Source organism: Cryptomeria japonica, chromosome 6 (assembly GCF_030272615.1).
Source record: "Cryptomeria japonica chromosome 6, Sugi_1.0, whole genome shotgun sequence".
Classification (NCBI taxonomy): domain Eukaryota; kingdom Viridiplantae; phylum Streptophyta; class Pinopsida; order Cupressales; family Cupressaceae; genus Cryptomeria; species Cryptomeria japonica.
Genome location: NC_081410.1, coordinates 115,947,417 through 115,974,828, shown reverse-complemented (window position 1 = coordinate 115,974,828; position 27,412 = coordinate 115,947,417). Strand labels below are relative to the sequence as shown.

Here is a 27,412-nt window from a genome sequence, read left to right as displayed (position 1 = left end):
CATGCTGGCTCTCCATAATCCTATTCAGCATTATTACTAGGTCCGCGTACTCTTGTTTGAAGTCCAGACTAATCATATGCTTAGGCATCTTGGAGATATGAGGTCTTGGCTTTTGCATCCATGTCTTGTTGATTTTCTCAGCACATCTATCAGGACCCACATTATATACTGTTGTCACTCTATCCTTATTCCTGTAAGTCATGGAATGATAGGATGGAATTCCAAAAGTCTCCCCGATAGCCTCTGGAGTTAGGTTGGCAAGAAGTTTTCCATCTGATGTCAGAAGTGCCCTTCTTTTTGAATTGTAGTGCTTTGCGTATTCTAGAATCAATTTTGGACATTGAACGGGAAAACCGATTGTCGAGACAATTTTGCTTTTAACTATTTTGGTAGTGGTAGGTGATGGAGCACATCCAATTGTTCCAAACATTTGTATCTGGAAAGCAGCCGAGTTGAAAGTCCCCAGGTTGGTGTTGCTGATTTCCCTCCACTTGGAAAAGATTTTAGATTCCGGAAGGAATCCTTTCATCTCGCTCTTAAACTCTTCTTGCTTGGAAGTAGCCGCCACCTGGAATATTCTTTCTTTTTGTTTCACCAACTCGCCATTCTTTCCATTTTGAATTTTGAAGGGATATTCGAAAGATTTACTTTAGATTTTGAGTATCTATCCACTTGGCAATGAACCCTTGGAGAGAGAGTTTGTGGAGAGAGAATTTTATCTAGGAAGAATTTCTTGTGTCTTTTGAGTTCATCTAGTTCGAGGGAAGCTTTTTCATTGATTTTCCACAATTCCTATTTTTAGGAATTTTTTCAAATTTGAGTTCTGGGGTCCAGGGGAGAAAATTCTCACTTAGCCAAATCTGTCATTATCTTGAAATTCGGATTAATTTTCATGCCTAAAAAAGGATTTTCCAATTTTTTTCCCGGGAGAAATTTTCTTTAAACTTCATCCTTGACTTCCAATTTCCATGCCTTGGAATTCATCGTTCAACCTTGGGCGTAGAATTCATGTCATGGAGGAATTCATGTCCGGAAGGAATTCCTTCCTAACTTCTCTTCCTAGCACTCCACAACATGCTTGGGCGTGAAAACTATCATGAGGAGGAATTTGACTCTGCTTGACTTTTTCCATGACACCCCTCATTTGGTGCCCAAGGACCTGACTGGGCAGATTTTTGCCTCGATGGAGGAATTTATGGTGTGAATTCCTCCACACCTTCATTTTAGTGCTTTCCTTTGCACTTGGGCGCCAAAACTTCCGTGTGGAGGATTTTTTACAACTCCTTGCTTTTCCTTCCAGACTTAGTTTGATGCTTCATTCCAGATTTGGGCGCTCTTTTATGTTGCTCAGGAATTTTGACTTGAGATGAAAAAATTTCTTTCCTGCCTTGCTTTGATGCTCCCTTCTAGGCATGGGCGTTGTTTCCTTAGTGTAGAGGAATTCGTGTTTGGGGGAAAAAAATCTCCACTACTTCCTTTTAGCACTCTCCTCTACACTTGGGCGCCAAGCACACCTTGTGGAGGATTTTCATGCCTTACGAAATTTTTCTTGCTCATCTTGGTTTAGCGCTTTGGCTTGGACTTAGGCGTGGAAATCATGTGATGAAGGAATTTGACCTTGCTTGACCCTTCCATGATGCCTGGGATTCAACTTTCTTTCCTTGACCTGGGCGTGAATTTGATGTCTTGGAGAAATCTATAATAATCATTGGCTTTTCTTGCATACCCCCTACCTAGCGCCCATCTTCCAACTTGGGCACCAAACACATGCCTTGGAGGAATTTTCAAATTTCTTGCTTTTCCTTGACACCCTCCATTTGGTGCTCCACACTTGACTTGAGCGCTAATTCTTCCCCATGGAGGAATTTCGCTTCTTGGGAAGAATTCCTTTACCCCCCTTGTCTAGTGCTCCAACCCTAGATTGGTCGTTGTTTTGGCATAGTGAAGGAAAATTCCCTAACTCTAGTGCTTCCTTAACAACTTGGGTGCTAAAAGGGCATGATGGAGGAAAACGTGTCATGGAGGAAATTCCTCCATGACCATGATCTAGCGTCCATCTCCTTTTGATATACATTTCAATGCCTTAGGATGCCATTTTGGATCAAAGTGATTTTATTTGCCAAACTTAGAGGATTTTCAATGCATTCCACTTCTGGAATGGAAGTCCACACTTAGCCATTTTTCGATCAATTAGCTTGCCTTTTCAAACTTTTCTGATTTAGAAATGTTTAGGAATGTCTCGTCTTCAGTGCCAACACCCCTGCTTGTGAAGAACTTGCCAAAAATAGACTTACTATAAATAGTAAGTACTTCAAAATGTTAAGATTAGGGCAAAACGGGACAGGATAACACTTACTAAACATAGAAACTTACTAAAAATAGAAATTGCTAGAAATGGTGTGGAAGCATCAATGGACTTGAGGAACATGGTGCCACCTAAAATTTGAAAATAAAGCAAAATTAATGATCATTTAATAAATCATAAATTAAAATATTAAAAATACTAATCACTAAATTAAATTAAAATTATTCAATGCATTGAGGGAAGTAGAATGATCAATCACCTGCAAAAGAAACAAGAAAATTCAAGAGCGTCTTGTTTCTCCTATTGGTCCAACCATTTGTCATGATGGTGCAACCCTTCTTGCTCCATATCTCGCGCTTGTCCTCTCATGTGGCTTTTTCATCACCCACCATTTCTGTCAAAATTGGGCCACTCAAGTCATTCAAAAGGGGCTTTGGACCTCGGCCACAACTAGTGATGGCATCAACCATGCGTTGCCAATAAGGAGACTTGTCACAAAATAATTTTAAATAAGATAAGTATGTCCAATAAAAAATCATTACACAAAGCAAAATATAAATTTTAAAACAATCAAATAAAAAGGAATTACCTGGCTGCAAAGAATGGAATGGTGCAATACTACCTGCACGTCTAGCTACATCATGTACCTCCTTGTTCCAACCCATGCCCTCAGGTGATTGTTGGGCACCAAGAGTGTTGTGTGGCTCAAAATATGAATCCATTCTAGATTTATGAATTCTAGCATCAATGCTAATACTCCCACTACCACTGGCAGAAGCACTCGCACTAGCACTAGGATGATATCGAGGCATGGAAGAAGCCTCTCTAACACAACCAATTCTAGCCAACTCCTCCCTTTGCCTCTTCTTCATTTCTTTTTGCACTTCAAAGCGTTCTAGTTGCCTTGGCACTCACGAATAGCCTCAGGAAGTGCTAGTGTGTAAGGGTCAGCATCATGGCTGCGTATGCCGACAATGTGGTATTTCAATCTATTTATGCCTCCATGAAAGATTGTTTTGCAATATTTACATTTTGCCTCTCCTTTTTTGCCCAAAAAAACTTTTAGTATGTTTCTAAGCCAGATCCCTTCTACCTAGGATTGTTCTAGGAGTAGGCTTATCACTAGACATTGTGAAAAATGTGATTTTGAAAAACTCAAGGCTGCTGCAATAAAACAATTACAAAAAAAGAAACATTTGGGCATTGTCATTTATAAGTCAATACAAAAAAAAATTGTATGTTTTCTTTCAAAAAATAATGTAGGGTTTGTTTGAAAAAAATGTAGGGTTTATTTATAAAAAAGGTAGGGTTTGCTGTTTGGTCTTTCTTTAAGGGAAATCAAAATGAAAATGTTTAAAAAGAAAAAATGTAATTTTTGCTTACAAAACACAAATTTAAAAATAAATAAATTCAATCTTACCTCTTAGAACAAACTTCAAATCAAATGCAACATCTTTCAAATCCTTTGTATGGAGCTCTTGATGCACCAAATGTGAGTAATACACTGCACCAATGTGATTTGTTGACAAATTTTTGGTCTTCCTCCTTGTTGTTGGTTGCTTTACAAAGCACTCTTGTTTTTCCTTACAACTCACTCTTCTCCTCCTATTTTGCCATTACAAAGAAATAAGCTCACTTTTAGGGTTGGGGAGACAATATAACTTAAAAAAAATTCAAAAACACTTAATTTTTTTATGGTTTTTTGTTGCCTTTTTTTGTTGTTGTCGTCGGTCGAGTCGAGGCTTCAGAACTCGCCAAGTTTTGGCTGGGTTGGTGAGTCCTTGGACTCGCCCAGGATTCGGATGAGTTCAAGTTTCAGGCCCCCGTGACTCGCCCAGGGTCACCCAACCCAAGAATGGCCGTGTCTTGGCGAGTCTAGGTGAGTCCTGTTTCTATTGTTTGAACAACCCCATGATTTGCTAGGTTGTCAACCACCATATTTGCCTCTTGGTAGATATGAGTAATAATAAATTTGCCCAGTGCCTCCAATTGTTTCCAAGCCAAATCCACCCAGCCCTTAAGTTTCCAATTTGGCGTTGCTTTCTTAATTAGGGCTTGTATGCATAAGTGGGAGTCTCCCTCAATGTCAATATGTTTCATTTTTTTTAATTTGCATAGCTTCAGTCCAAGGACCAATGCCTCTATCTTGTCTTCATTGTTCGTAGTTGCTCCAATATTTTTCGAGAGGGCGCCGTCTATGCAGGGGATCATTTGCACCTCCCCGATAGTGTATTTACAAGGAGGATACTTGTAAATACACTATTTGGGGGGGGGGTTGCAAATAATCCCCCCCACAACCAAGCCCAAACACAATTACCTCGACCGTCTCTAACGACGCATCTTGCACCAATTTGCCTTTTGTAGCCCTGCCAAAATTAAGCTTCCATCTATCAGATTTTGGGGCTGTCCATTTTGCGTCTTTCCTATTTTGTTTCATGTGACTTATCATAGATTGTGGGTGTTTGATCTCCTTCCAGTCGTTTTGTATTTCTTCATCCCATCTTGAAAAGTTTGTATCAGATTTTACTCTACATTTTATGTTGGCAACTTCGATAATGCTATCCTTGGTTATCTTAATAACATCCTCGACTTGTTTTTGTCTCTTTGAAGATTCTTTTGTTCCTCTCTTTCCATATTTGTGATACCAGAAGAGATGGTGGATGCGTCCCTAGTTTTTTTTTCAGACATGCCTGTTCCGGGGACATCCCCATAAATTCTGCATATTGATAGTGAATTTTAACAATGAATTCTATGAGAAATTTGACTTTCACTCCCAATTTAACACAAATTTGACATAAGAACTCTACTAGTTCTTACATGTTTAGGTTCTATAATGTATATGTGCATACTTTATCCATGTTTTCATATGAATTTTTAAATTTCCCTATATATTTTAATTTTCCCTATTTTTATATAGCCGTCCCCTAGTTGTTCCCAAAATTGGTAAAAAAATTGCCATCCCGGAAATGCGTATCCTCGTCCCCTGCCGTCCTTAACCCGGAAACTCGAGGTAACGTTGGCAATAATCCATAAATCTGGCCATAGTGATTTATGTTTAATTCGTGGCCAATTGTTAATGACTTCAGCAATGTCCCAACATCTTATTGCAAAGGGGCACTTCAAAAGGAGATGATTGATAGTCTCTTTGTTGCTTCTGCATAATGGGCATATTGATGGACTGTTAAATCCTATTGATCAGCTGTTAGTATTCTTTTGTGCATGACTGTCCATAAGAATGCACTGGCTTTGGGTAATACTGAGGGATTCCAAGAGAGATGAAGGTCATGATGGATTGTTTTGGATCTTATTTTGTGTGGAATACCCCAAGTTAACTGAATATTCACCTGTTCTCGAACTGCACCATATAAATTGATCTCTCTGATCATTTATTGTAATTCTTCGTTTATTTAATTCTATTTGTGGAGTCTGTAGGAGGATATTTGTGTTAGAATGTTGTCATTGATGTCAAAGGTGAGAATGCCATTAGTTGTTAAGGAATTGGATAGCTGTGATTTATATCAAAGAGCTTAATACACAATCCAAATGGAAATCTGGTCATTGATGTCAAGAAGGTAAGAAGTAAAATATATAGACAAGTTTGTCATAAAGATGATTTGAACATATTGTTACCGATGTCTAAAGATTTTGCTATATGAGAATTATTGGTTTGATTATCAAGGAGATTGAATAATGGCCAAAGGCCACTAAATAGTGGGATAAGTCTACCTACCATCAGCAATCAGGTGATTACACATTCTTATAGGGTCAAGGTGAGAAGTGGAAGGAAAACTGAATTACCATTGTTAAAGTGAAGAATCACTAAAGACAGAGGAGATATTTGTTCTTGTTGCCACTAATGGACCATTTGATCTTAATGAAGCTATCATTCAAAGGATGCTTAGGAGAGTAATGATAAGCCCATCGAATTGTTTCTGTGATCCCTTCCAATACTCTAAAGCGTAATCAAAGTTGATGCGGCAAATAAAGACTTAAAGGGTGTGATCATACAAGAAACTGACTGGCTCCATTCATGAGAGAAGCTAGCCGACTAAAGTGCAGTGACTAATAAGACAACGATTAAGAAGTAATAAGTTAACAAACATGATACTTGCAGCGATAAAACAAATACAGACTAAGCAGCGATCACGAATGTAATACACTTAATATGCAGCGTTCGGCAGATTAAGGTTATCCCCAACTTGGCAATAAGTAAGCCCAAGGTAAGGCAGGTTGGGCGCTGGGCTGGGTCGCAAGGATACCTCTGTGGTTACAAAAAATAAAAAGGTTATAGCATTTTGAAGACAGCGACAGTAAGTATAGTGACTAAAGGACAGCGCTAAAGACATAGAACAACAAGTGATCCTATTAAGAATAGACGTAGTTATGGAGCAATTCGAAATAAGGAAGACAACATTATATAGTTATTCTATGTGTTGGGAGACGTGGCTATGACAGATTAATAACAGTAACTTCATAGACATTGATTTGTATTTACACTATGATTTAAAGAATAGTTGACCTCCTAAAAGACAAGTCTGGTTAAGTGATTTAAAGCATAGTCGACTTCCTTACCCATTGAACAACGATTGCAAAAATGGAATATAAAAGTCAGCAATTGAATAGGATATGCAATTTCTGTCAATTCATAATCAAATACAAGCAGTGGCCATTATCAACGAAGAAGACATCGATCCTCTTGAGAAGAATGATCATGGTTAAGAGAAATGATTTTATTAGAAATCAATAAATCGTATTCATTAAGAAAAGACAAACAACAAATCAATTCTGAAGGGGTGCAATTGAAAAAGAAGAGCAATTGTATTGAAGAGGTGCAAATTAATTAAACATCATGTAAACAATGATTTCTATGTAATGTGTTTATCATAAATGTAGTGATCTTGATGAAGGAAGCAACTATATTTAGTAGATTACTAGTACAATTAACAAAGGGATGCAATTAAGTATTAGAAGGATATGACTTGTTGATGAAACATCTTTTGGAAAAGGTATGACCGCTTGATGTAAAGATATATATACAGAAATCAGAATTTGGATTGAAGTGTGTGGTGTTTGTTTTCAAAGACAACAAAACATATGCACCAAGAGTCATTGATGAGGAGATAGATTGCAGACTTAGTGAAGGAGGAGTATGAGAATATTATTTCAGATTTAAAGAGAAGAGTTGAACTTGTGGCAGATTTTGAAGAAGAAATTATGACAGATTTAAGGAAGAGATCATAAAAGCTTCATGGAATACTATAACAAAATTTGTGAAGAATAGGATCATCCATCATCCGTTAAAAGGTGGAAATCTGAATGAGGGCTTGGTGCCTCTAGTGGGCAAAGCACTCACTAACTGAATGGGGGGTTGGTGCCTCTAGTGGGTAAAGCACTCACAAACTGAATGAGGGGTTGGTGCCGCTAGTGGAAAAGTGTCTCACAAACAAAATGAGGGGTTGGTGCCTCTAGTGGGTATATACCTATGAATTTGTATATAAGTTTTTTGTAAGGGTTTTCACGTATATATATCTTATGTTCTAGTTGTGTTCATAATAATTAGATTTCATGTGAATGTTAGTATGCAATGAATATGTTTTGAGATAAAGTTAGATGCTTATATTTTTCAAGTTGAAAAAGCCAAAGTTTGTTATACTGCCCACTCTCCCCCCTCGACCCTCTCAGTATAACTGTGTTCTCAACAATTTGGAAAAGAGAGAACTTTGGCATTTAACCGTGTATGGGAGATGCTCTTTGCACTGTGTATGATCTCAACATAATCTGCAACCCGTGAGCCAACCAACAATCTGATATTTTCTATTTGTTATGCTATCCCCTCGATTTCTATATGAGGCTTATGGCTATTCCATGAATTGTCCCAAAAATTAGCACTGAGACCGTTGTTAATTTTCCATGTTTAGTGGTTAGTTATCAAATTCTGGCTTTCCCAAAGGAATTTCCAAACAGCAAAGCCTCCGACCGAGTTGCTTATTGTTAATATGCGGCTGAGGTCATTGCAATCCATGTATTATGTATTTCCTTTGGAATATTCTGCACCAGTCTGTGAGGTTCTCTGTACATTTTCCATGAGAGTTTTGCTTCTGTTGTGACGTTTTCACACATCGCCCCATTGCAAATGGGGACCCCAACTTTTTTTTTTGTTTTTAAGGATAGTTGTAGTCTCGTGTAGCTATTAGCTATCATTTGGAACAAGTGCGAAGTTGAAAAATCTAAAATTTGGCTAAGGCATGAAGTGGTTTGGGCTTCCAATTTCTTCGCACCCCCCTTCCAGTATTTTTGCACCCCGCTTCTAGTAGTATTCTCGCACCCCCCTTCCACTTTCATCGACACTCCTTCCAATGATATTGATACATTTTGTTGATCACTGCGAGAAAGTTGGAAGGAAAACCAATGACCTGCAAGAAGATTGGAAGGAAAGTGAAAACTTGAGCAATTATAAGTTTGAATTGATGAATAGAAGGTGGCAATGCCTTGATCAACATGGTGAATTTCATTTAATGAATGTGGCAAGTAAGCAAAAAGCGCATGCAATGTTTAAATGATCAATGGTATTATCTTAAGACCTGTAAGTCTCAACAATGCAACCTCCAAAAATGTATTCAATGACAAATTTTAAAAACTCGAAGAGGATCATGATGTGAGTAGCATTGGAAATGGTTTTAATTTCGAAGTCAAGTGATTGCAATACATATGATTGGATCACATTTTATATATGATGTTTGGCAATTCAAATTCAATTGATCAATTTAAAAAAAAAGCATCATAATTTAATCAAATGACGTTAAATACAAGAACACAGCTATTTAAAATATCAATAATGTCATTTAAATTTGGTGAATGGATATTTAATGAAGGTGGACGACTTGCTTATTATCCCGATTAAAATTCATTTAATGGAAATTGCCCAAGATGTGATGGTCTATGGATTCATATAAGCTTCAAATTGATCACTATGTTTGATCAATTTGAAATTGACTTGCCTCTGTCTGCCCATGATCGAATTGCACAAACTGAATATATACATCAGCGATTCAAATTTTGATCACCTTAAGGCAGCGATTCTGATTTGATATAGGCGAGTTCACCATTGGACATCAGCGATTGGAATCTGATTAAGTGTGGGAGCGAATCCATCGCAGACATCAGCGAATTCATCTTAGACATCAGTGATTTTATCTGAGACAGATAGCGATTTCATTCAAGGATGGGGATTTCATTCCAAGACGAGTTGATATGTTGCAACATGATCACCATCAATCAAGTAATTCGCATTCTCCCTGTCTCCATAGCGATCAGAATTTGGTCATTAGCAATTCGCAATCACTCAGCGATACATGTTCAAGGAAGCTTCAAAGTATACAAATCGCACAGTAATTTCAACTTTGAAAGGTCACGATTCTGAGTTTTGATCAGAGATTTATATTTCAACAGTGATTGGAGGACAGTGAATTTGTCTCTACCCAACAAATTTGACCCCAAGAGTGGTGATCCAAGGTTCAGGTCTGAGATTTAATTGCCTCACTGATTATCAAATTCGATCAAGAATGTTCCACTTTAGAACGATTTTCTGCATTTTGAAAGTGTGGTATACAAGATCAAGTCATCTCTTAAGCCCAGCTGGTTGACAAATTTTGAAGGTTTGAATGCGATCAGCAATCAATCATTAGAGTATATGAATTTGGTTAAAATGCAAAAATATTGATATATGACTTCTCTTTGAAATTACATAACAGATCTGAGATAAGTTTCTTGTTCTATGAGGAATCGAACTTTATGTTATGACTGGTCTGGTTTTCTTTATAAGGGTGTTTTATTCAATAATGGTCAGATTATCAACCAAGGGTTTTAGTTTAGCTTAAGCGATCGATTCATATTTGCAAGCAATTATCATTTCATGAAATTAACTTATCCAACTCTCGCAGGTGCAAAATGCCAATAGCTAGGCAAGCTCTCATCAAGGAGGATATCACACTTCAAAGTCTTTATAAAGAAGCTGTTGGGATTGTCAAGTTGTAAGCTCACACAAGGAGAAGTACGATCGATGCACTTCAAGGCACAATGAGGATCAAGTAGAGGCAAGACAAGACTACACCAAATGCAACATGAAGGAAACAAATAACTCTCAACATCAAGCACTCAAAGAATAAATTTTCACAATCTTGAATTTCCTTCGGAAATCCAAGAATCATTGCCAGTATAGCTAAATGGAAGCTCCAAAATGCAAGTGATCAAGACAAGAAGAGTTAATCAAAGTTAGAAGATCAACTTGAGCAAGGTCATCATCACATCAGGAGCTTGATAATGTTGAGTATCAAGAGATATGCCTTATTCATACAATTACAAACTTGTGATGAGTTACAAAGGACAAACTGAGGTGGCACCTCGTCATCATTTAACCAATCACATCATTTCAGTATAAGGTGTCCGAATTCAATGTACTTGACTCATCCTTCAAAGAAGATCACTACTACATGGGCACGAAGTTCGATGCACCTACCGCTGTCACCTATTGGTCAAATTTTCTAAGGACGTGTCCCATCAAATGTAATTTTATAATTGGTCAAGCATTAAATATTTTGTAATGGGTTCTACAAACCCTAATTAGGGTTTCTATCTTTCGATCTTGGCCATTGATCTCAAATTGATTTGAGCCATTGAATGCAATGAGAGCACTATATAAGGCTTCACTCCTTCATTTGTAAAGTTAATAGCAAATAGTTAATTGTGAGTAGTTGAAAGTCAAATAGATAGCAATTAAAGTAGAGTAGGAAGAGAAGGCAGAAATTGTTGCCTAAGTTGTAAATAAACTTCCTTTTCATTGAAGTTATGGTGGAATGTGTTGTTTCTTCTACACTTGCATGGTTTCTTGTTGCATCTTCATGTTAAGATAGTGATGATTAGATGAATGGAAGGCTTTGTGTATGATCGATGGTGAAATTCTTATATCCATACTACTAACACCATGCGGATGGTAAAGTGCCTCGCATGGTCAACTGGAATCATTTTGCTTAAGCTTAACTTCAATTATCATTCCTTCATTGATATGCATCAACTTGATGGTGTCTATGCATGTGGCGATGATTTGAAAATCAAAAAGCTATCCTTAGAAGATCGCACTAGCCTTGTGGAGATGTTCATAGCATGTCAAAGCAAGACTTATTGGAATTTCATCAAAAATTGTCCTTTGTTCTTACATTCTTAGATTAGATTAGCCTTCCTAAACCCTTTTCTTTTTTTTTAATCAAATGAAATTCCACGTTCCAACAACATTTGAGCAATCAAGCATTCAATGTAAGTCCACCTTGTGATACCAGCAAAATCACATCATACACCATTGAAGCTATCCAACAAGTCAAGACCTAACATAAAAGAACCTTGAAGTCATCTCAACTGATCCTTATGCGAATCTTCAGCATTTGAGAGTCTTTACTCAAGAGAGGATAGAGTATTCAATACTTTATTTTGTGTTCGATAGTGCATCAAAATACCATCAACAACTCCTAGTTTTGTATTTTGAGCTTCATTTTTCTTAGATCAACACCCCCAATCATTGTTGGGAGGTATGCCTTCTCCCAATGTATCAGTGGAATTTTCTTGATTTCTTTTGAGCCTACCCAAAGGAATTTTTGTGAGAAAAATTTCCTATTTTGTTTTTGTTTTATAAGTTATCTGGTAGCAAGACATTAAATATATTGGCAACGCTGATAGAATTGACTTGATCCCGATAATTTGACTTGCTAAAGTAAGCCATTCGCTTTTCCATTCAGCAACTTTGTTTCTGCATTTCTCCGCAACCTCTTCCCAGTGATTTGAATGACATGTCCCTGCAAAGATTGGGGCCTCCACATGCTTGGCTAGTAATGATGCAATGGGGAAACTTACGAGATTTGCTATTCTTCTTTGAATGACCTTGTTTGTATAAAAGAAATATATCTTTGATTTATCTGTATTCATAACTTGTTCTGATATTTCAGCATATTTCTCTAGAGCCTCTTTAATTACCTCTGCTTCTTGCATATTTTCTTCTCCAAATAGAACCATGCCATCCGCAAACTGCGCATGTGTGATAGGATCCAAATCATCAACCACTTTAATACCTTTCCTTATCTTGCTGTCTCTTCTTTTTTTGAAAGCCCTTCACATTGCTTCAACAATTATCACAAATAGAAAGGGTGATATAGGATCACCTTGCTGTATACTGCTGGTTGCCTAGAAAAATCCACATAATAATCTTTTAACCAATATGGAGTATCTGACTCAGGATAAGCAATATCTAATCATTTCTAACTAGAGAAAAGAAAATCGCCCAAAATCGCCTGGACTCGGTGAGTCTCAAGCCGAGAGTCTCGGCAAGTCCAGGGGGCTCGGACTCGGTTGAGTCTAGGGTCCAGACTTGCCTGGATTTGGACTCGCCCAGACTCGCTGAGACTGGCGAGTCCCGACTCCCAGATTCGGCCGACGACAATAAAATAGGAGGAGAAAGGCGAGTTGTGAGGAGAAACAAGGGTTCATTGAAGGAAAAATAGCAAGGAGGAAGCTCAAGATTTCGTCCATAAATCACATTGGGGCTGCATTCTACTTTCATTTGGTGCATCAAGAGTTGGAAAGGAAGAGTTTGCATCTCATTTCAAGCTTGTTGTAAGAGGCGCAACAAATAATTTGTGGAGAAGTTGAATGATCTTGTCTTTGTTCACTACAACCTCCGCCTCAAACAGAAACGGAGTGCACAGAATGACATCTCCCCTATCATTCTAGAGGAGGTTGATCCTGAAGCTGAGTGGACCATAGAGGCTACAACACCTATTTTTAGTGACGACGACATTGATTCGGTCGACCGGGCAGATAGAGAGGTCAAGGCTGTAGCCATGGAAGAGGAGCAAAGAACACGAGCAGAGACAACAGAGCCAAAGGCAGACACAGATATTCATATACCTGATGTTGGTGAGGGTGGCATGGTGTCACAGGTAGAGGCTATGGCTGCCGAATCATCCAGGACCTACCTTAGACGTCTTCGTAGGAGGGATGTAGGCTCCTCTGAGCCATAGGCTTGTAGTTGTTTTTACTTTTGATATTTGTATGGAACATTTGATCATATGATGACATAGATTTTTTATTCCATGAGTTTTGTAATATTGTATACATTTGACAATATTTATATATCTATGTTTGTTATTTCCTTAAGCTACAATTTGCGTTTATGCTTATGTGATTGATGTATACTTGTCTATGTAATCAAATTAGCTTCTATTTGATGATGTTATTGTGTCTTTAAGGTGTATTTAATAAAGGGTGCATGAAACAAGTTTTAAATCTTTAAAAATCTGTAAATTTCTTGAGTTTTTCACTTTGCCGAGTCCAGCCGAGTCTGAGCCGAGTTATTTTTGCTGCGTCCAAGTCCCAAGTCGAGTCGGCCTCGCTGAGTTCGAGTTGACTCCGAGTTCCATTTCTATGTTTCTAACCAATGGTTATTGAAGCCAAGTTTCCTCATTACTGCTAGTAAGAGATCCCATACAACTCTGTCATAGGCCTTGCTAACATCTAGTTTTATCGTCATTCCTTTAATCTGCTCTGTTATCATTCTATGTATTGTTTCACTTGATACAATAATATTGTCGGTGATTTCTTTGCCAGGAGTGAAGTTGTTTTGCTCTTTTGAAATAATGGAACCTAATATTTTCTTTAATTTGTTGGCAAGGACCTTTGTTATGAGTTTGTTAATTTTATTACATAGCGAGACTGGTTTGTAATCATTGAACGATTCACATGTTTTCTTCTTGGGAATAAGGGCTATGGCAGTATCGTTAATATCTTTGACAGATCCAAACTCTTCAACTAGGTCCCAAACCTTTGACCTAAGGAATGCCCGACATTTTTGATAAAATTTTGCCAAGCACTTTTTCAGGTGTGAGAGATCTATCAAGATGTAGTTGAAATGTTGCAACCCGTCCTATTCCATGGTGATTGGATCATGTAGCATCTGTTGTATGCTGTCGTATGTCTGGGATATAATCCAAATCGAATGAGTTTTCCTTGGGTGTGGTTTTCCTGCCTAACATTACCCAATTAAAGTTAACCGTTGCCTCCTCAATTTCAGTTCTTCCATTGACAACTGAACCATCTGAATTTCTTATTGTTTTGATTTTACTTTTCATTCTTCTGGCATTTGTAGATGCATGAAATAATTTCGAGTTATGATCTCTGGCCAAAACTTCTTTAAGTTCATGATTTAGAAGTCATTCCTACTTGAAATCTTCTTTAAACATACCATATGCTATGATCTTGTTATTGAGATTCTCCAAATCTTGTTCGATTGTGTGTTTCTCTTCGAATATGTTTTTAAAAACATCTTTTTTCCAAGCTTGGAGTTTTGTCTTCAAGAATTGCAACTTTATCATAAATCTGAAGCTGATTGTTCCATTTATCTGACATTTGTTACACCTTTTCTCAAGATAATTGACAAGCTCCTCCTCCCTTTACCACATACTCTCGAACTTAAATGTTGATTTGAAGGGCCGTTCATTTGCTTTAATTTCCAGGTTGACTAGGAAGTGATCAGAGACTGATATAGGGAGGATCTTTGCTTCAGTTTGGAATGAACCATTTAGCCACACAATGGATGTCATAAATCTGTCTAGTGTGTCCGCAATATTTATGAATCCCCTTCTATTAGTCCATGTGAATGTCCCATTTGATGTAGCACAATCCACCAATCCAGCCTCTTTAGCAAAATCCCTAAAATTATGTATGTTTTTGTTTATCTTTTTTAACCCCCTAATTTTTTCTTTAAGATTTCAGATAGCATTAAAATTGCCGCCCATAACTACTAATACTAATTCGGGACAATGGTCACATGGACAATGGTTACCTCTCCAGATTTGCGTACGCAACAATGCAGGAATATTGATGCACAGGGAAATAGAAGTCGGCAGCAGAAATGAAGAAGGCTGATGCATTTTTCCGTATGAATATAAGGCCGAATTTAATTAAAATATTTGAAATTCTCCAAAATTCGAATTTCATGTATGGTGTTCGATGAATGCTGTGGCCAACTTTTTGCTCAAAATAAACCAACTTTTTCTTTTTGGATTTAATGTTTCTGGTAAATACATTGCTTATCTATGTGTGTTTCTTTTTTAAGAGGGTTTTTCATTATACCCCAGTTTGGTGTTGTCTAAATCTGCTATTCATTATACTCCCATTGACTTATTTGGTTATTAGTAATTTAGTACAATTACTTTGACTTATATTTTTTGTGTATAGTATTTTGTTGTTTTGAGTGTAATGTGTAGCCCAAGATGAAAGGTCCCAAATGTTCCAAATTGTGGCAGAAAGATAGCAATGAAAGTCTGTATGGAAATCATGGTGCATTATATTTTATGGTCAAATCAATTTCAAATGTTTTGGCATTATATTATAACAATTGCAAAATATATACTCTGCATTGGGGAAATGGTGTTATCTAATTCCCATGAATTCATAATGTATTCTAATAAATATAAATATCTATGTTTCCCACCAATATTTGAGCAAATAAAGTGCTAGTGAACGTCTAATGCACAGAATGGTCATTTTCTGATGTCGATTATTAACATTTACTTCCAGTTGACATTTCTTTCAAGAATGTAAATTCTGTCAATTTGGGCACACTGGACATTATACTATATTTGGTATTTCAATCGAAACGTAAGTGTAATTATTCTATAATTGTAGCTTTTCAAAAGCAAGTTAACAGTTTTTATGAGTTCTAGTGATTATCTTAGAAATTCATAAATTGGTGGATTAGAAAACAGAATCAATTTTATAAGTTCTGAGTTTCTATTTTTTAAAATCTTTTTCTTTTTTTGAAAATCAAATTAAAATCTGCTTCCTGGTTACCTCGTATGGGATTTATTCATGTCCTTTTCTCTTCTGCTATAAATTCCATAAAACATTGGCTAGTATTGTTGGTACTTTCAAATTTTGAGATGCCATGTCATGTTACTGGTGACCCTTATTGTAATATTAAATGCAACTAAGTCATGAAAGTATTTTAAGACGAGTTAGTTTATGTTTTTCAATTGAATTTGGTGCAGGTTTGGGAAATAACTGCAAATAAGATTATCATGGTATCAGCTATTGGAAATGATGGTCCTCTTTATGGTACACTCAATAATCCAGCAGACCAAAATGATGTTATTGGGGTTGGTGGGATCGATTATGATGACCATATTGCTTCATTTTCATCTCGTGGCATGAGTACATGGGAGATTCCTCACGGGTATATTTCATCTTTCATTTATTTTTGTGCTAAAAAACTCTGGAGGTTGTTTTTATTCTAGTTTAATTTCCTGTTTCCTGCATTGGCATTCATCAAATTTGTGCTACTGGCTACATATTACTGGAAACTGATGTATTAGGTCTTTGAACAGTATAACACCAATGCTGAAGCTGGAAGAATATTCACATGGAGGTTAAGCTCATTTGTAGTCGACATGCAATAACTTGTATTTTTATTAATATATTTAAGGCCCGACAATCTATCTGACCTATTGCAAGACTTCAAAAGTTAATGACGAAGAATGAATATTGTAAATCTAAAAGAACTATGACAGCATTCTAATGTTATTATGGATTAATTCTTTATTTTGTAAATGACTTTGGACACAATCAGTTGGATGAGATGCACATCAATTACTTGGAATTTCTTTTGTTTTTTTGGAAGGATCTCCTTGAATAATTTCAAATGGATCTGGCAAACAAAGATGAAAATGAGTTGAACAATTGAAATTGTTATAACCTATGTTCCATGGTGTGGTCTTTCCAGTACAGGGATGGTGTAATGGCAGTCTGAGGGATATATATATGTCTCTGTGTGTGTTATATGAGAGAGAGAGAGAGAGAGAGAGAGAGAGAGAGAGAGAGAGAGAGAGAGAGAGAGAGTTCTACAAATTACTGAACATCAGTGTAACTGCAGCAATATAACATGACACTCTTCAAATGATGTTTGATGATGTCCGCAGAATCTTGCATGCCAACCGTATTCCAAAAATAAATTGTTTGTTTGCACTTCTTACACAATAACAGTGTACCAGACATAGCCAATGGACCTTTAATCTCATTTGCAACTGACAATAATAACTGACTTAAATAGCAGATTGAGAATTCTTTGAACAATGAATCTAGAAATCCAAATTATGGCTGTTAGTGTTAACTATTATAAAACTTATCTTTTAACTATGAATCTGAATCATGATATATTTATTGCTGTCATTACTGTCGTGATTAATTTAATTGCTGTTATACTGCTGTCATGATATACTTAATAGTATTTTTTTTAATGTTATGTACTGTTTTTTTTCAAACATTATAAAAAAATTGCTTTGCTGTAGGGAACACCCAGCTGTTCTTGGGATGGTTGAGGGAAGACTGAGACATCCCTGCCTGCCTTTGGGATGGCCAGGTGCCCCCAACCAATTCCTGCGGTTTCCTTTAAATGGGGAAGTGTTTCTGAAGCGTTTCCAGACTTTGCTTGTTGGTCGAGGGGGATGGGGTTGGCGAGCGGAAGAGGACTGACAGGGGATGTCCCCTGGTATCCCGCCATCCCTGAAATGCCTAAGGGAATGGTGACAGGTGTTTAAGGGCTGGGGATGCACCCCCATGTAACACAGGTTATAACCATTTACTACTCACGAATAAAATCCCTCATCATGCCTTCACAACCAAGATAAACAGAAACATTCAGAAGAAAACACAAGTTGAAGTAAAAATAAAATAAATAAAAGCTAAATAGCAATTATTATAACAAAACACAATAATTTGATAAAAATACAGATTTGTTTGCATTGCAAATTAACTTTTCTAAAGGAAAGGCTTGCCGTTGAGTGGTGAAGGAGCTTGACAATGATGATGGAAATAATAACAAAAAGTGTAATAAATGTGAGTATAAGACAAGGAAGGCAATTCTATTATATTCAAAATTTTTCAAATGATATTTGTCAATTGGATCTTGGTCCATTTGTGTGAATCATTTTGGTTCTTACACAGTAAACTATGCTATACTGTGTAAAAGGGATGAAGATGGGGATGGTTGCTTGTATAAAACTAGCTTCACTTTTTCTTCAATTATTATCTCTATAGACTTATATGATATTGGTGCAGCTTCAAGCAATTTCCTTATTTGTTAATTTAGGCAGATTGTCATTGTCTAATGCTGAGGAAGTAATCTCTAACACCAGCAGTATTTGTCCTTTGTGAAGTGTATTTCATATTGTAATTCCCAGCAATAAAGCTGCTGCTTTCAAACATTAGAGAATGGGATTTATTGCTGCTGAGTCATCCAAACCATCCAAAAGCTACTGCAAGGATTTCTAACGTTGCCTCCTTGAATGCATTAATTATGATGCAAATGGGAATTGCTGGATATAGGAGTATTGAAGGATATTTTGTTTCAAAATGAGTCATTAAATGCATTGAAGAAGAAAAAACGGGCCCTATTCTAAATGAAATGATACAAGTTGACTTTGACTTGCTTTGATAACATACAATATTTTTATTGGACTTTTACACACTGACACCAAATATCTTTAGAAGAATTAATAAGTCGTTTTGAGACACTAAACCGACAATAAGTAGACAATAAATTATAATAACCTACCACTAGGAAACTATTAAAAACTTAACTTCAATCTAAAAGCTATCATTAGAGACCCAATCGACAAACATAGACTTTAAAAAACAATTCAATGATTTGATTCAATGCTAATTGACTTTTCTAAGATAGTTACAACTTACAAGCTATAATTAGAAATTGAATTGATTAAAACACAACTTGACACCTATGCGTTGGAGGTGAAGCATGGTTTTGACAACACACAATGGTCGGAGGAGGAAACTGATAGTGCACAGATAAAAAGATTTCAAGCGGGGCTAGTAGTAGGAAAAAGATATAGATTATTAAAAACATTTTCTCTTTTGTTGAAATATTTTTGCCATCCACAAAGGTTTGGTATTTTCTTGAAAGTGTTCCATTCAAAATGATTGATGACATCATTGGAGTAATATTTTTGGAACATTGTTCATTTGTGTACATAACAATAAGTTTTAGATGAATATAGATCTTCACCACTATTGCATCAATGCACCATGTTCATTCCTTGCCAGTCTTAAAGAATACCTCGTGTTACAGGGAGATATATAGAGCCAAACATGGATATGGTGAATTAACAAACATGACTGCAGCTAAGAAATTGTTAATTTACTCGATATATGAGCTTGGAAATAGCAGAAATAACCATTGATTCATTACATTGTACGCCCAGATTGGTTACTCCTCTATTGCAAAGACTCTGAAGCAATCGTATACTATGCGTGGGCAATAGGCTATTTAATAAACGTTTGAATTTGTCTGAAACCAAAATATTCTCGCATGAGGAGTAGGCTGATAGAAAATCTCTTATCACAAACTCCGCTTTCCGCCAATCAATAGAAAACAATATCTATGAAGGTTGGAAAATAAGTAGATGTTGCGAGTGGTAGAAAATCTAAGATCCTGGTTTGTGCACCATTCCTAAGCTCCATGACTGCCCAAGACTGGAATGTTGCTTTGATACCATGTAAAAAGAATGCGACAAGGATGCTACAGTAATATTGTGCTTCTATATTTTGTTAACTGAAACATAATACAAATTTTTTGGACTGAAATCTCTAATATTATAGGAATACTCATGGGATAAAATCATAACAAAAACTCACAGGTCATTCTTTGTTGTGATAATGCAAGTATTTCCATTCCTGTAATAAGTTTTAGGTGTTCACATTAAAGTTCAGGTCATAATGGAGGCAACATTGTATATGTTGTGTTCATTGCTTTACCTATCATTTGGTTAAGTGTTATGAATAAGTCACCTAATATTGAGTTAAAAAAATCAATTTGAGGTGTTCGAAGGTGCTTCTTACATCTAATGCTGTTGAAACCACATCACAATTGAAGCATGGAAGGACTCCTGTTTCACATTGTTATTCTATTAGTCTCAAAGTTGCCACACAAATTACTCTGTTGTTGGCATGAGTTTGCCTCAGTCAATGAAGAATTGTTTAATTGGTTTTGGTTTTAACTCAGTATATTTTTCAATTGATGTTTCGGATCACACTTAATGATCCATTGTCAGGAATAGGAGAGTGATGGATTGGATTGCACAGAATCAGCCTTAAAGAGAGGTGGGGGGAGGAGGTGAGGTGAGGACTGGAAAATGAAGAATAAGGCAAGAGGAAAGAGTGGGGTAAGGTGGGATGGACTTAAAAGATAGCATAATTGCGTGGTAATAAATAAGACAGATCAATATGGTGAACTAGCAGATAACAAACATGTATTGTTCACTAAGAAATAAAATGACAAGAGGTTATAAATAAATTATACGCATTCAGTAAGAATTAAAATGACAAGAGGACTGAAGTTAAGCATTTGCTTAAAAAATATGAAAATTATATGAATATAGAAGAAAAGGTGAATATATAAATGTGTATAATATGTATATTTATGATAAAATTGTGAGTGCTTATATAGGCAGATAAATGCATTCATTTCGATGAGAGAAATATGAGTGTGTGCTATATGTGTCGGTGTATTTAAAATTGCTCAGTTATAATATGCCAATGGTTCTGAGGGTTAAGATTCATATTTGTTACTATGAAATGGTTTTGGTTTTGGTCTAATCTTCCTCTATTAATTGTAATATGTGTGCGCATCAGATCACTAAGGCTTTGTATCTGAAACCTGGATGCTAAGTTAAGCAAAGGATGTTCATTATAATGTAAAGAAGCCTTGCTGTTATATGTTCTGGTTGGCATGGATCAAAATAACTATATTCCAATCCTAGTCATTTCCTTTTTTGAGTATATTTGCTGACATCGATTTTGTTTAAAAGCATTTCTTTGACAGTGGAACTATTCCATTTGCAAGATTAGTTAGTGAAAGTAGTTCTTTTGCATTACTTCTTCTGAAACTTTATAATGGTACAACATGATAATCAAGTCAGAGGCTAAGCTTTCATTTGATTTCTATTTTGTAGGTATGGACGTGTCAAACCAGATGTTGTTGCATATGGAAGAGATATAATGGGTTCAAAAACTAGTACTGGCTGCAAAAGTCTTTCAGGAACAAGCGTTGCAAGTCCGGTAGTTGCTGGTGTAGTCTGTTTGCTGGCCAGTGTGATTCCTGAGAATATTCGCTGGGACATATTGAACCCAGCAAGTATGAAACAAGCACTAGTTGAAGGTGCTGCAAAACTTGGTGGGCCAAATATTTTTGAGCAGGGTGCTGGTCGACTTGATTTGTGAGCATATATTTTTTTCTTTTGAACTGGTTTTATTGATCTTTTTTCCTTTAGGCATGTATAATAATGTATATTTAATAAGCTCTGACTTTTTGCGCTAATTTTCGAATTAAAATGCATGTGTTATGGATTATCTGACAGCTATTGAACTTTCTGTCATGCTTCACTATGTCTCACTCAGGCTTGAATCATATGAAATTCTTCTCAAGTACAGGCCTCGGGCAAGCATTCTTCCAAGTATTCTTGATTTTACAGATTGTCCTTATGCATGGCCTTTTTGTCGTCAACCATTATATGCAGGTGCAATGCCTGTTATGTTTAATGCAACTATTTTGAATGGTATGGGAGTGACTGGGCATGTTGAGAGTGAACCGATATGGCATCCCTTCAACGAGGTTGGGAATCTACTCAATATTCACTTCACCTATTCTGATGTTATTTGGCCATGGACTGGTTACTTGGCTTTGCATATGCAAATCAAGGATGAGGGGGCTCAATTTTCAGGACTTATAGAAGGGAATGTAACATTCACAGTAGTTTCACCTCCTGCAAAAGGGGAGACCACTCCTCGGAGAAGCATTTGCATACTTTTTTTAAAATTGCAAGTTATTCCGACTCCACCTCGTTCTCAACGGATTCTGTGGGATCAATTTCATAGTATTAAATATCCTCCTGGATATATACCTCGAGACTCACTAGATGTGAAAAATGATATTCTTGATTGGCACGGCGACCACCCACATACAAATTTTCATGGGATGTTTGATATGTTGAGGGATGCTGGATACTACATGGAAATTTTGGGGTCCCCATTGACATGTTTTGATGCCAGCCAGTATGGTACACTCCTAATGGTAGATCTTGAGGATGAATTTTTCAAAGAAGAGATTAGTAAACTGGAGAATGATGTAAAGATTCATGGTTTGGGGTTGCTTGTATTTGGAGATTGGTATAATGTGGAGACTATGACGAAGATGAGATTTTTTGACGACAATACTCGTAGTTGGTGGACTCCGGCTACTGGTGGTGCCAATATTCCTGCACTAAATGACCTACTCAAACCTTTTGGTATAGCATTTGGGGACACTATCCTGAATGGTGCATTCTTCTTAGGAGGAGAAAGAAGTCACTATGCTTCTGGCACAGATATTGCAGAGTTCCCAGCAGGTGGTTTCCTTCATAATTTCTCATTTCAAGAAAATTTTGATGGTAGCACCACACAGAATGTAGTGCAGGCATCTGGTCTAGCCAAAGTAAGTTCCTACTCACCTTGTGGGTATAGTGTTTCATAGTCCACATTTTAGAACAGTTCCCTGTCAAATCCTAAAAGAAAGCATATGAATTTCTGTGCAGGTAGAATCTTCTGTTCTTGGAGTTTTAGAAGTGGGTGGTGGAACTGGTCGTATTGCAGTATATGGAGATTCAAATTGTTTGGATAGTAGCCATATGGTGGTTAATTGCTACTGGCTTCTTAGAAAGCTTCTAGATTTCACCAGTCAAAATATTAGAGATCCCAGGATATTCCCAGCATCAAACAGATTGGCTTCTCCACTGATTAGGAATGATGGTTCTTTTCCAGCCCGGCGAGAAGATGTTAATCTTTCATCATATTCTTTGGTGATGAATCACAATCTAATGTGTGGGAATGATGCTCGTTTTGAGGTGTGGGGAGCAAAGGGTTATAATGCAGAGACTTGGAGGAATGGAGAACTCCCAGGGATTCCTAGTCCTTTCATAATACGACAGCCAATGAGAAGCAATCCTGATACATCTCAAAGCATTATTGGTGCAAGGCCTGCCATTGGAAATTCAGAAACAAATGTAACAGCTGAAAGGGAAACTTATCACTCTAAGGAATATTCCTTTAATGCAACCAAAGATGGTTTTGGTATTGACAAAAATCAAGGTTTAGAACAAGTTGGGAATCATTCATTGAAAATTCCTCTGTCAAAAAGAAATGTCTCAATAAACATCTCAAGCAGAAGACAACGTGCAAAGATGGACCTTCTTGGGTGGCTCAACAGGGATGAGGTAAGCATTTCACTGCATTTACTTACAAACTGAAAGCTCTTTACGTAGAAGGTAATTTAATCGTGAAATGTAAAGATATTCTTTAAAATCCCGGAAGTTAGGATCTTCTTTATTTGCCAGGGATCATTTGAAACTATGAAAGTTTGGGGCTTGTAATATTTTTGGCTTCCTGAAATGACTCAGCAAAAATATAACTCTTTATGAAGTTTGAATGGTGCAATGTCGAGAAAGCTATATTTCTTCTTTCAGAGATTTTGCTTGTATTTACATTTGGAAAGCTGATTTGGTATGCTTCTGGTAATAACTGTTTGATGTTTTTTTTGTTTGACCCACTTGATTTTAATCTTTGGAAGTAATATAGGTAGATAAGGATCATAGGAAGCTCAATACCTGATGTGGCAGAGTCCCAGTTCTTAATAGATATAAAACGTAAGATTTTTGAGGAACAACTTAATAACAATTTTATGATAATAATTCCGCTGTACTTTGTTGGTGTTGGAAATAAGCCACACCCAGACCGACGATGGACTGGTCCAAGAGGGGCCAGTAGCTCAGTGGTAGAGCACTCCAGCAGCATATGGAAGGTCCTAGGTTCGAGTCCTAGCTGGTCCATGTCTCAACATGGTATCAGAGCCAGGTCCAGGCTAGGAGCCCCAAGCACACGAGAGGTGTGGCTTAAGGGGGGGTGTTGGTGTTGGAAATAAGCCACACCCGGACCGACGATGGACTGGTCCAAGAGGGGCCAGTAGCTCAGTGGTAGAGCACTCCAGCAGCATATGGAAGGTCCTAGGTTCGAGTCCTAGCTGGTCCATGTCTCAACATACTTTGTTAATTGCCCTGCTGCTGGATTAATGTGTGAAAATTCTTTCCTCTTAAATGCTGATACCGCATTAAAATCTGCTGTACTGCTGCTGCCTTGGGACTTGCTGAGTCTTTGTGAGCCCTGCTGAGTCTTGTAAAACTGCTCTATGGGCACCACAAAAATGGTTGTCCTGAGCACACATTTGGCCAGCAAAGTTTGACCCTAACATTTTTTTGAAGGGCCTTGTAATTTACAGGGATTTTCACAATTGATTAGTTATGTCGTTTTTCAAACCTATTCCAGTGGTTGGTAGTGTTTGGTGTCTTTCAGATGCTATGGATGCATATGCAGATGATGGGATTGCACCTCTCTCTGGGGGCAGTTACCAAGGCACATTCATCCTCTTGTTCTTAACATTGTGGACCTGTTCCATGAAATTGAGGGTTTGCTACTTCTTGCTCATATTCCAGGATATCCAGTCAGATGCATATTATAGTTAACGTGGTTACAAGCTTCCTTTATATTGCTATCATTTACGAAGGATAAGAAATTTTCTACAGTTCATTCTTAGTGTTCACTAGGGCAGTTTGACTAGATCCATTTAGTTCCAGGTCATACTTATATAATTAAATTTACATCATCAAATCTTCTATTGACTTTTTCATGTTTGTTGATGTGTATGCTAAAAGCTAGAACTAGCTTTAATCTCATGTCAAATCTCCACCAGCCTTCATGTAATTTAGAATCATATGACTTTTGCCTGTATTGACATGTTTAAGGGTTATCCCCGCTTGTTTGTTAGAATCACAAATTCTTTTGTGCTTACCTTGTAGCTTGAAGTCTTTTGTTGTTTAAAGATTCAGCGCTCCTTTTATAACTCCCACATGCTATTATTAGTGGTTGGTCCCTGTTGACCTACTGTGGTCATTCATGGGTATCAACATAGTTTGTCTTTGTTTCACCCATGCACTACCTTTCTTTTGACTTTTTGATCAGTCATTCATGGACATAAATATAGTTTGTCTTTGTTTCTTCCTTGCACTGGATTTCTTTTGAGGTTTTGTCTGCAGTCTATTCTATCAGAGCTTCTCTTTTCATTGGGAAGTTACATATTTGGTGACTTGAACTCTTTTAGAGCTTCATGTTGTTTGACTAGGAGTGATTCAATTAGGAAACACTACTTTTTCTTTCTGTGGACTTCTTTCTTTTTAAACTTCAGTTCAGTATAGTGTGTTTCTTGTAGTGCGTGGCATAGCCACTTGCGCACAGAGATTGCTCTTCTCGTCAATCGTACGTGTTGGAATTAGAAAATTGTGGTAAATTGGCATTTATGATGTCTCTATAATTTTTATCTCTTGAAGCAATGGTGTCATCGGAAATGTTTTAGAAACAATATGGTGGTTTTACTTTCAAAAGTTCGTTTAACTGTCAAGTTTAGGGTTACTGTTATTTTCATTCGTATCTAACATATATAAACCTCAACCTTGCTGGCTATTTTGCAGCTTGATGTACCAACCTTGGTTGCATTTCAGTGGCTTGTCCCAGTTCTTCTCTGTATTACTGGTGAGTAATTGATATTGAAGCTCAAGGGTTCCTAAGGGTTCAATGTTCATTTTTGCTTTAAGTAATTTGTTTCCTTGTAGGGTTTCTTCTTGGTTTGAGCTTCTGGCGAATGAGGCAAAGGCGACGCAGAAGAGCACGGAATCGAACGGCGCGTCCCATTGCTGTTTAATAGTTCGATACAATTTATAACAGTTGACACCAAAGTATGCAGTGTTTAGCTATTGGTGCAGCAAAATGGAAGTCTTCATGGCCTTGCAGTTGTTTGCTAGAAATGATCTTTGATTTAAATGCTGTATATTAGTTTCATATTTTGTATGAGATGAGGAACTTAGATACCAACGAGTATGACAAGGAAACGTCAGCTAGAGGTGCATGGAGGCGACCGTAAAGAACTATTTTGTGAATACAGCAATTCAGTAGCATGACTTTTTAATGTAATTATAGAAATTTTGTCAACGTAACTTGGAAGGAGACTCAGATGGCTTTCAAATATTACTTTGATGTGGCTGCCGGGTGTCTCCTCTGGTTTTGCACTATGCCTTGTCTTGGTTGTGGGTCTGTACCAAACAGTGAGAGGATCTGGTTCAGCCTGCAAAATGGCAGGAAAGTAAGTGAGATGGTGCTTTCTCTGTATCATAGTCAAATGGTTGATGAAAGGCAACCCCAACGTATGTTTTGAATAATTAATTCTCAGTTGTCAATCAATTTTTGCTTCCCTCGAAAGAAGATTTCTTAAGCTTGTCTATTGGTAATAAGATCACGTGCACATGTTGAGTAGTAAATTTCCAATGCTAATAATTTGTAGGAATTAATGGTGGGTATTTTCTATTCTTAAGAATTTGTTATCACTGCATTTGTAAAACCTACAATAATTTGAAATCCTTGAATTAATGCCCTCCCCATTATTTTTGAGGTTATTGATGTAGGTTGATTGGTTTGATGGTCAAAACTGGTCATCGATCATTGGAAGCTGGCATATTTGATGTTCCAGTGTATATGATTCAACAGTATTTAAATAATATAGGATTCACGGGAATAAAGCTTCTCAATGGATGGATAGCACATAGGGTTTTAATATTGCATTTATAATGAGCATGAAAGCCAAAAAGATCTAATTCACTAGTCCTAGACAATTTCATTGTTTTTCAGATATCTAGATGTTCACCTTTTCTTGAAGAACAGACGAGACAGTGATTGCAGCAAACCACCGTGTCAGAATTCTGTATTGGTTGGGGTTAAAAATTGCAAGGTTTCATTTGCGCTGCTTCTATGGTGTCTGACATGTAAATATTTGCATAAGTTTATCATATAAATGTTGTGGTCTTCCAAAAGAAAGATGTTATTGTCATGACAGATAATGCCATCATGGATTACTATAGAAAA

The 27,412-nt window shown here is 37.0% G+C and overlaps 1 protein-coding gene across 3 annotated transcripts in view; it reads left to right on the top strand.

The window, feature by feature from the left end:
- The window catches only part of LOC131074801 (subtilisin-like protease SBT6.1), a 70,143-nt gene extending 43,409 nt beyond the window's left edge, over nt 1–26,734 (top strand). For all 3 annotated transcript variants that reach the window (XM_058011480.2, XM_058011481.2, XM_058011482.2), the window contains exons 5-10: nt 16,396–16,580; nt 21,370–21,633; nt 21,815–22,886; nt 22,987–23,664; nt 25,969–26,029; nt 26,110–26,734. In XM_058011480.2, the coding sequence (XP_057867463.2) occupies nt 16,396–16,580; nt 21,370–21,633; nt 21,815–22,886; nt 22,987–23,664; nt 25,969–26,029; nt 26,110–26,198 (2,349 nt within the window). In that variant the 3' untranslated portion in view covers nt 26,199–26,734. The remainder of the gene's footprint in view (nt 1–16,395; nt 16,581–21,369; nt 21,634–21,814; nt 22,887–22,986; nt 23,665–25,968; nt 26,030–26,109) is intronic.
- The last annotated feature ends 678 nt before the right edge of the window (nt 26,735–27,412 follow it).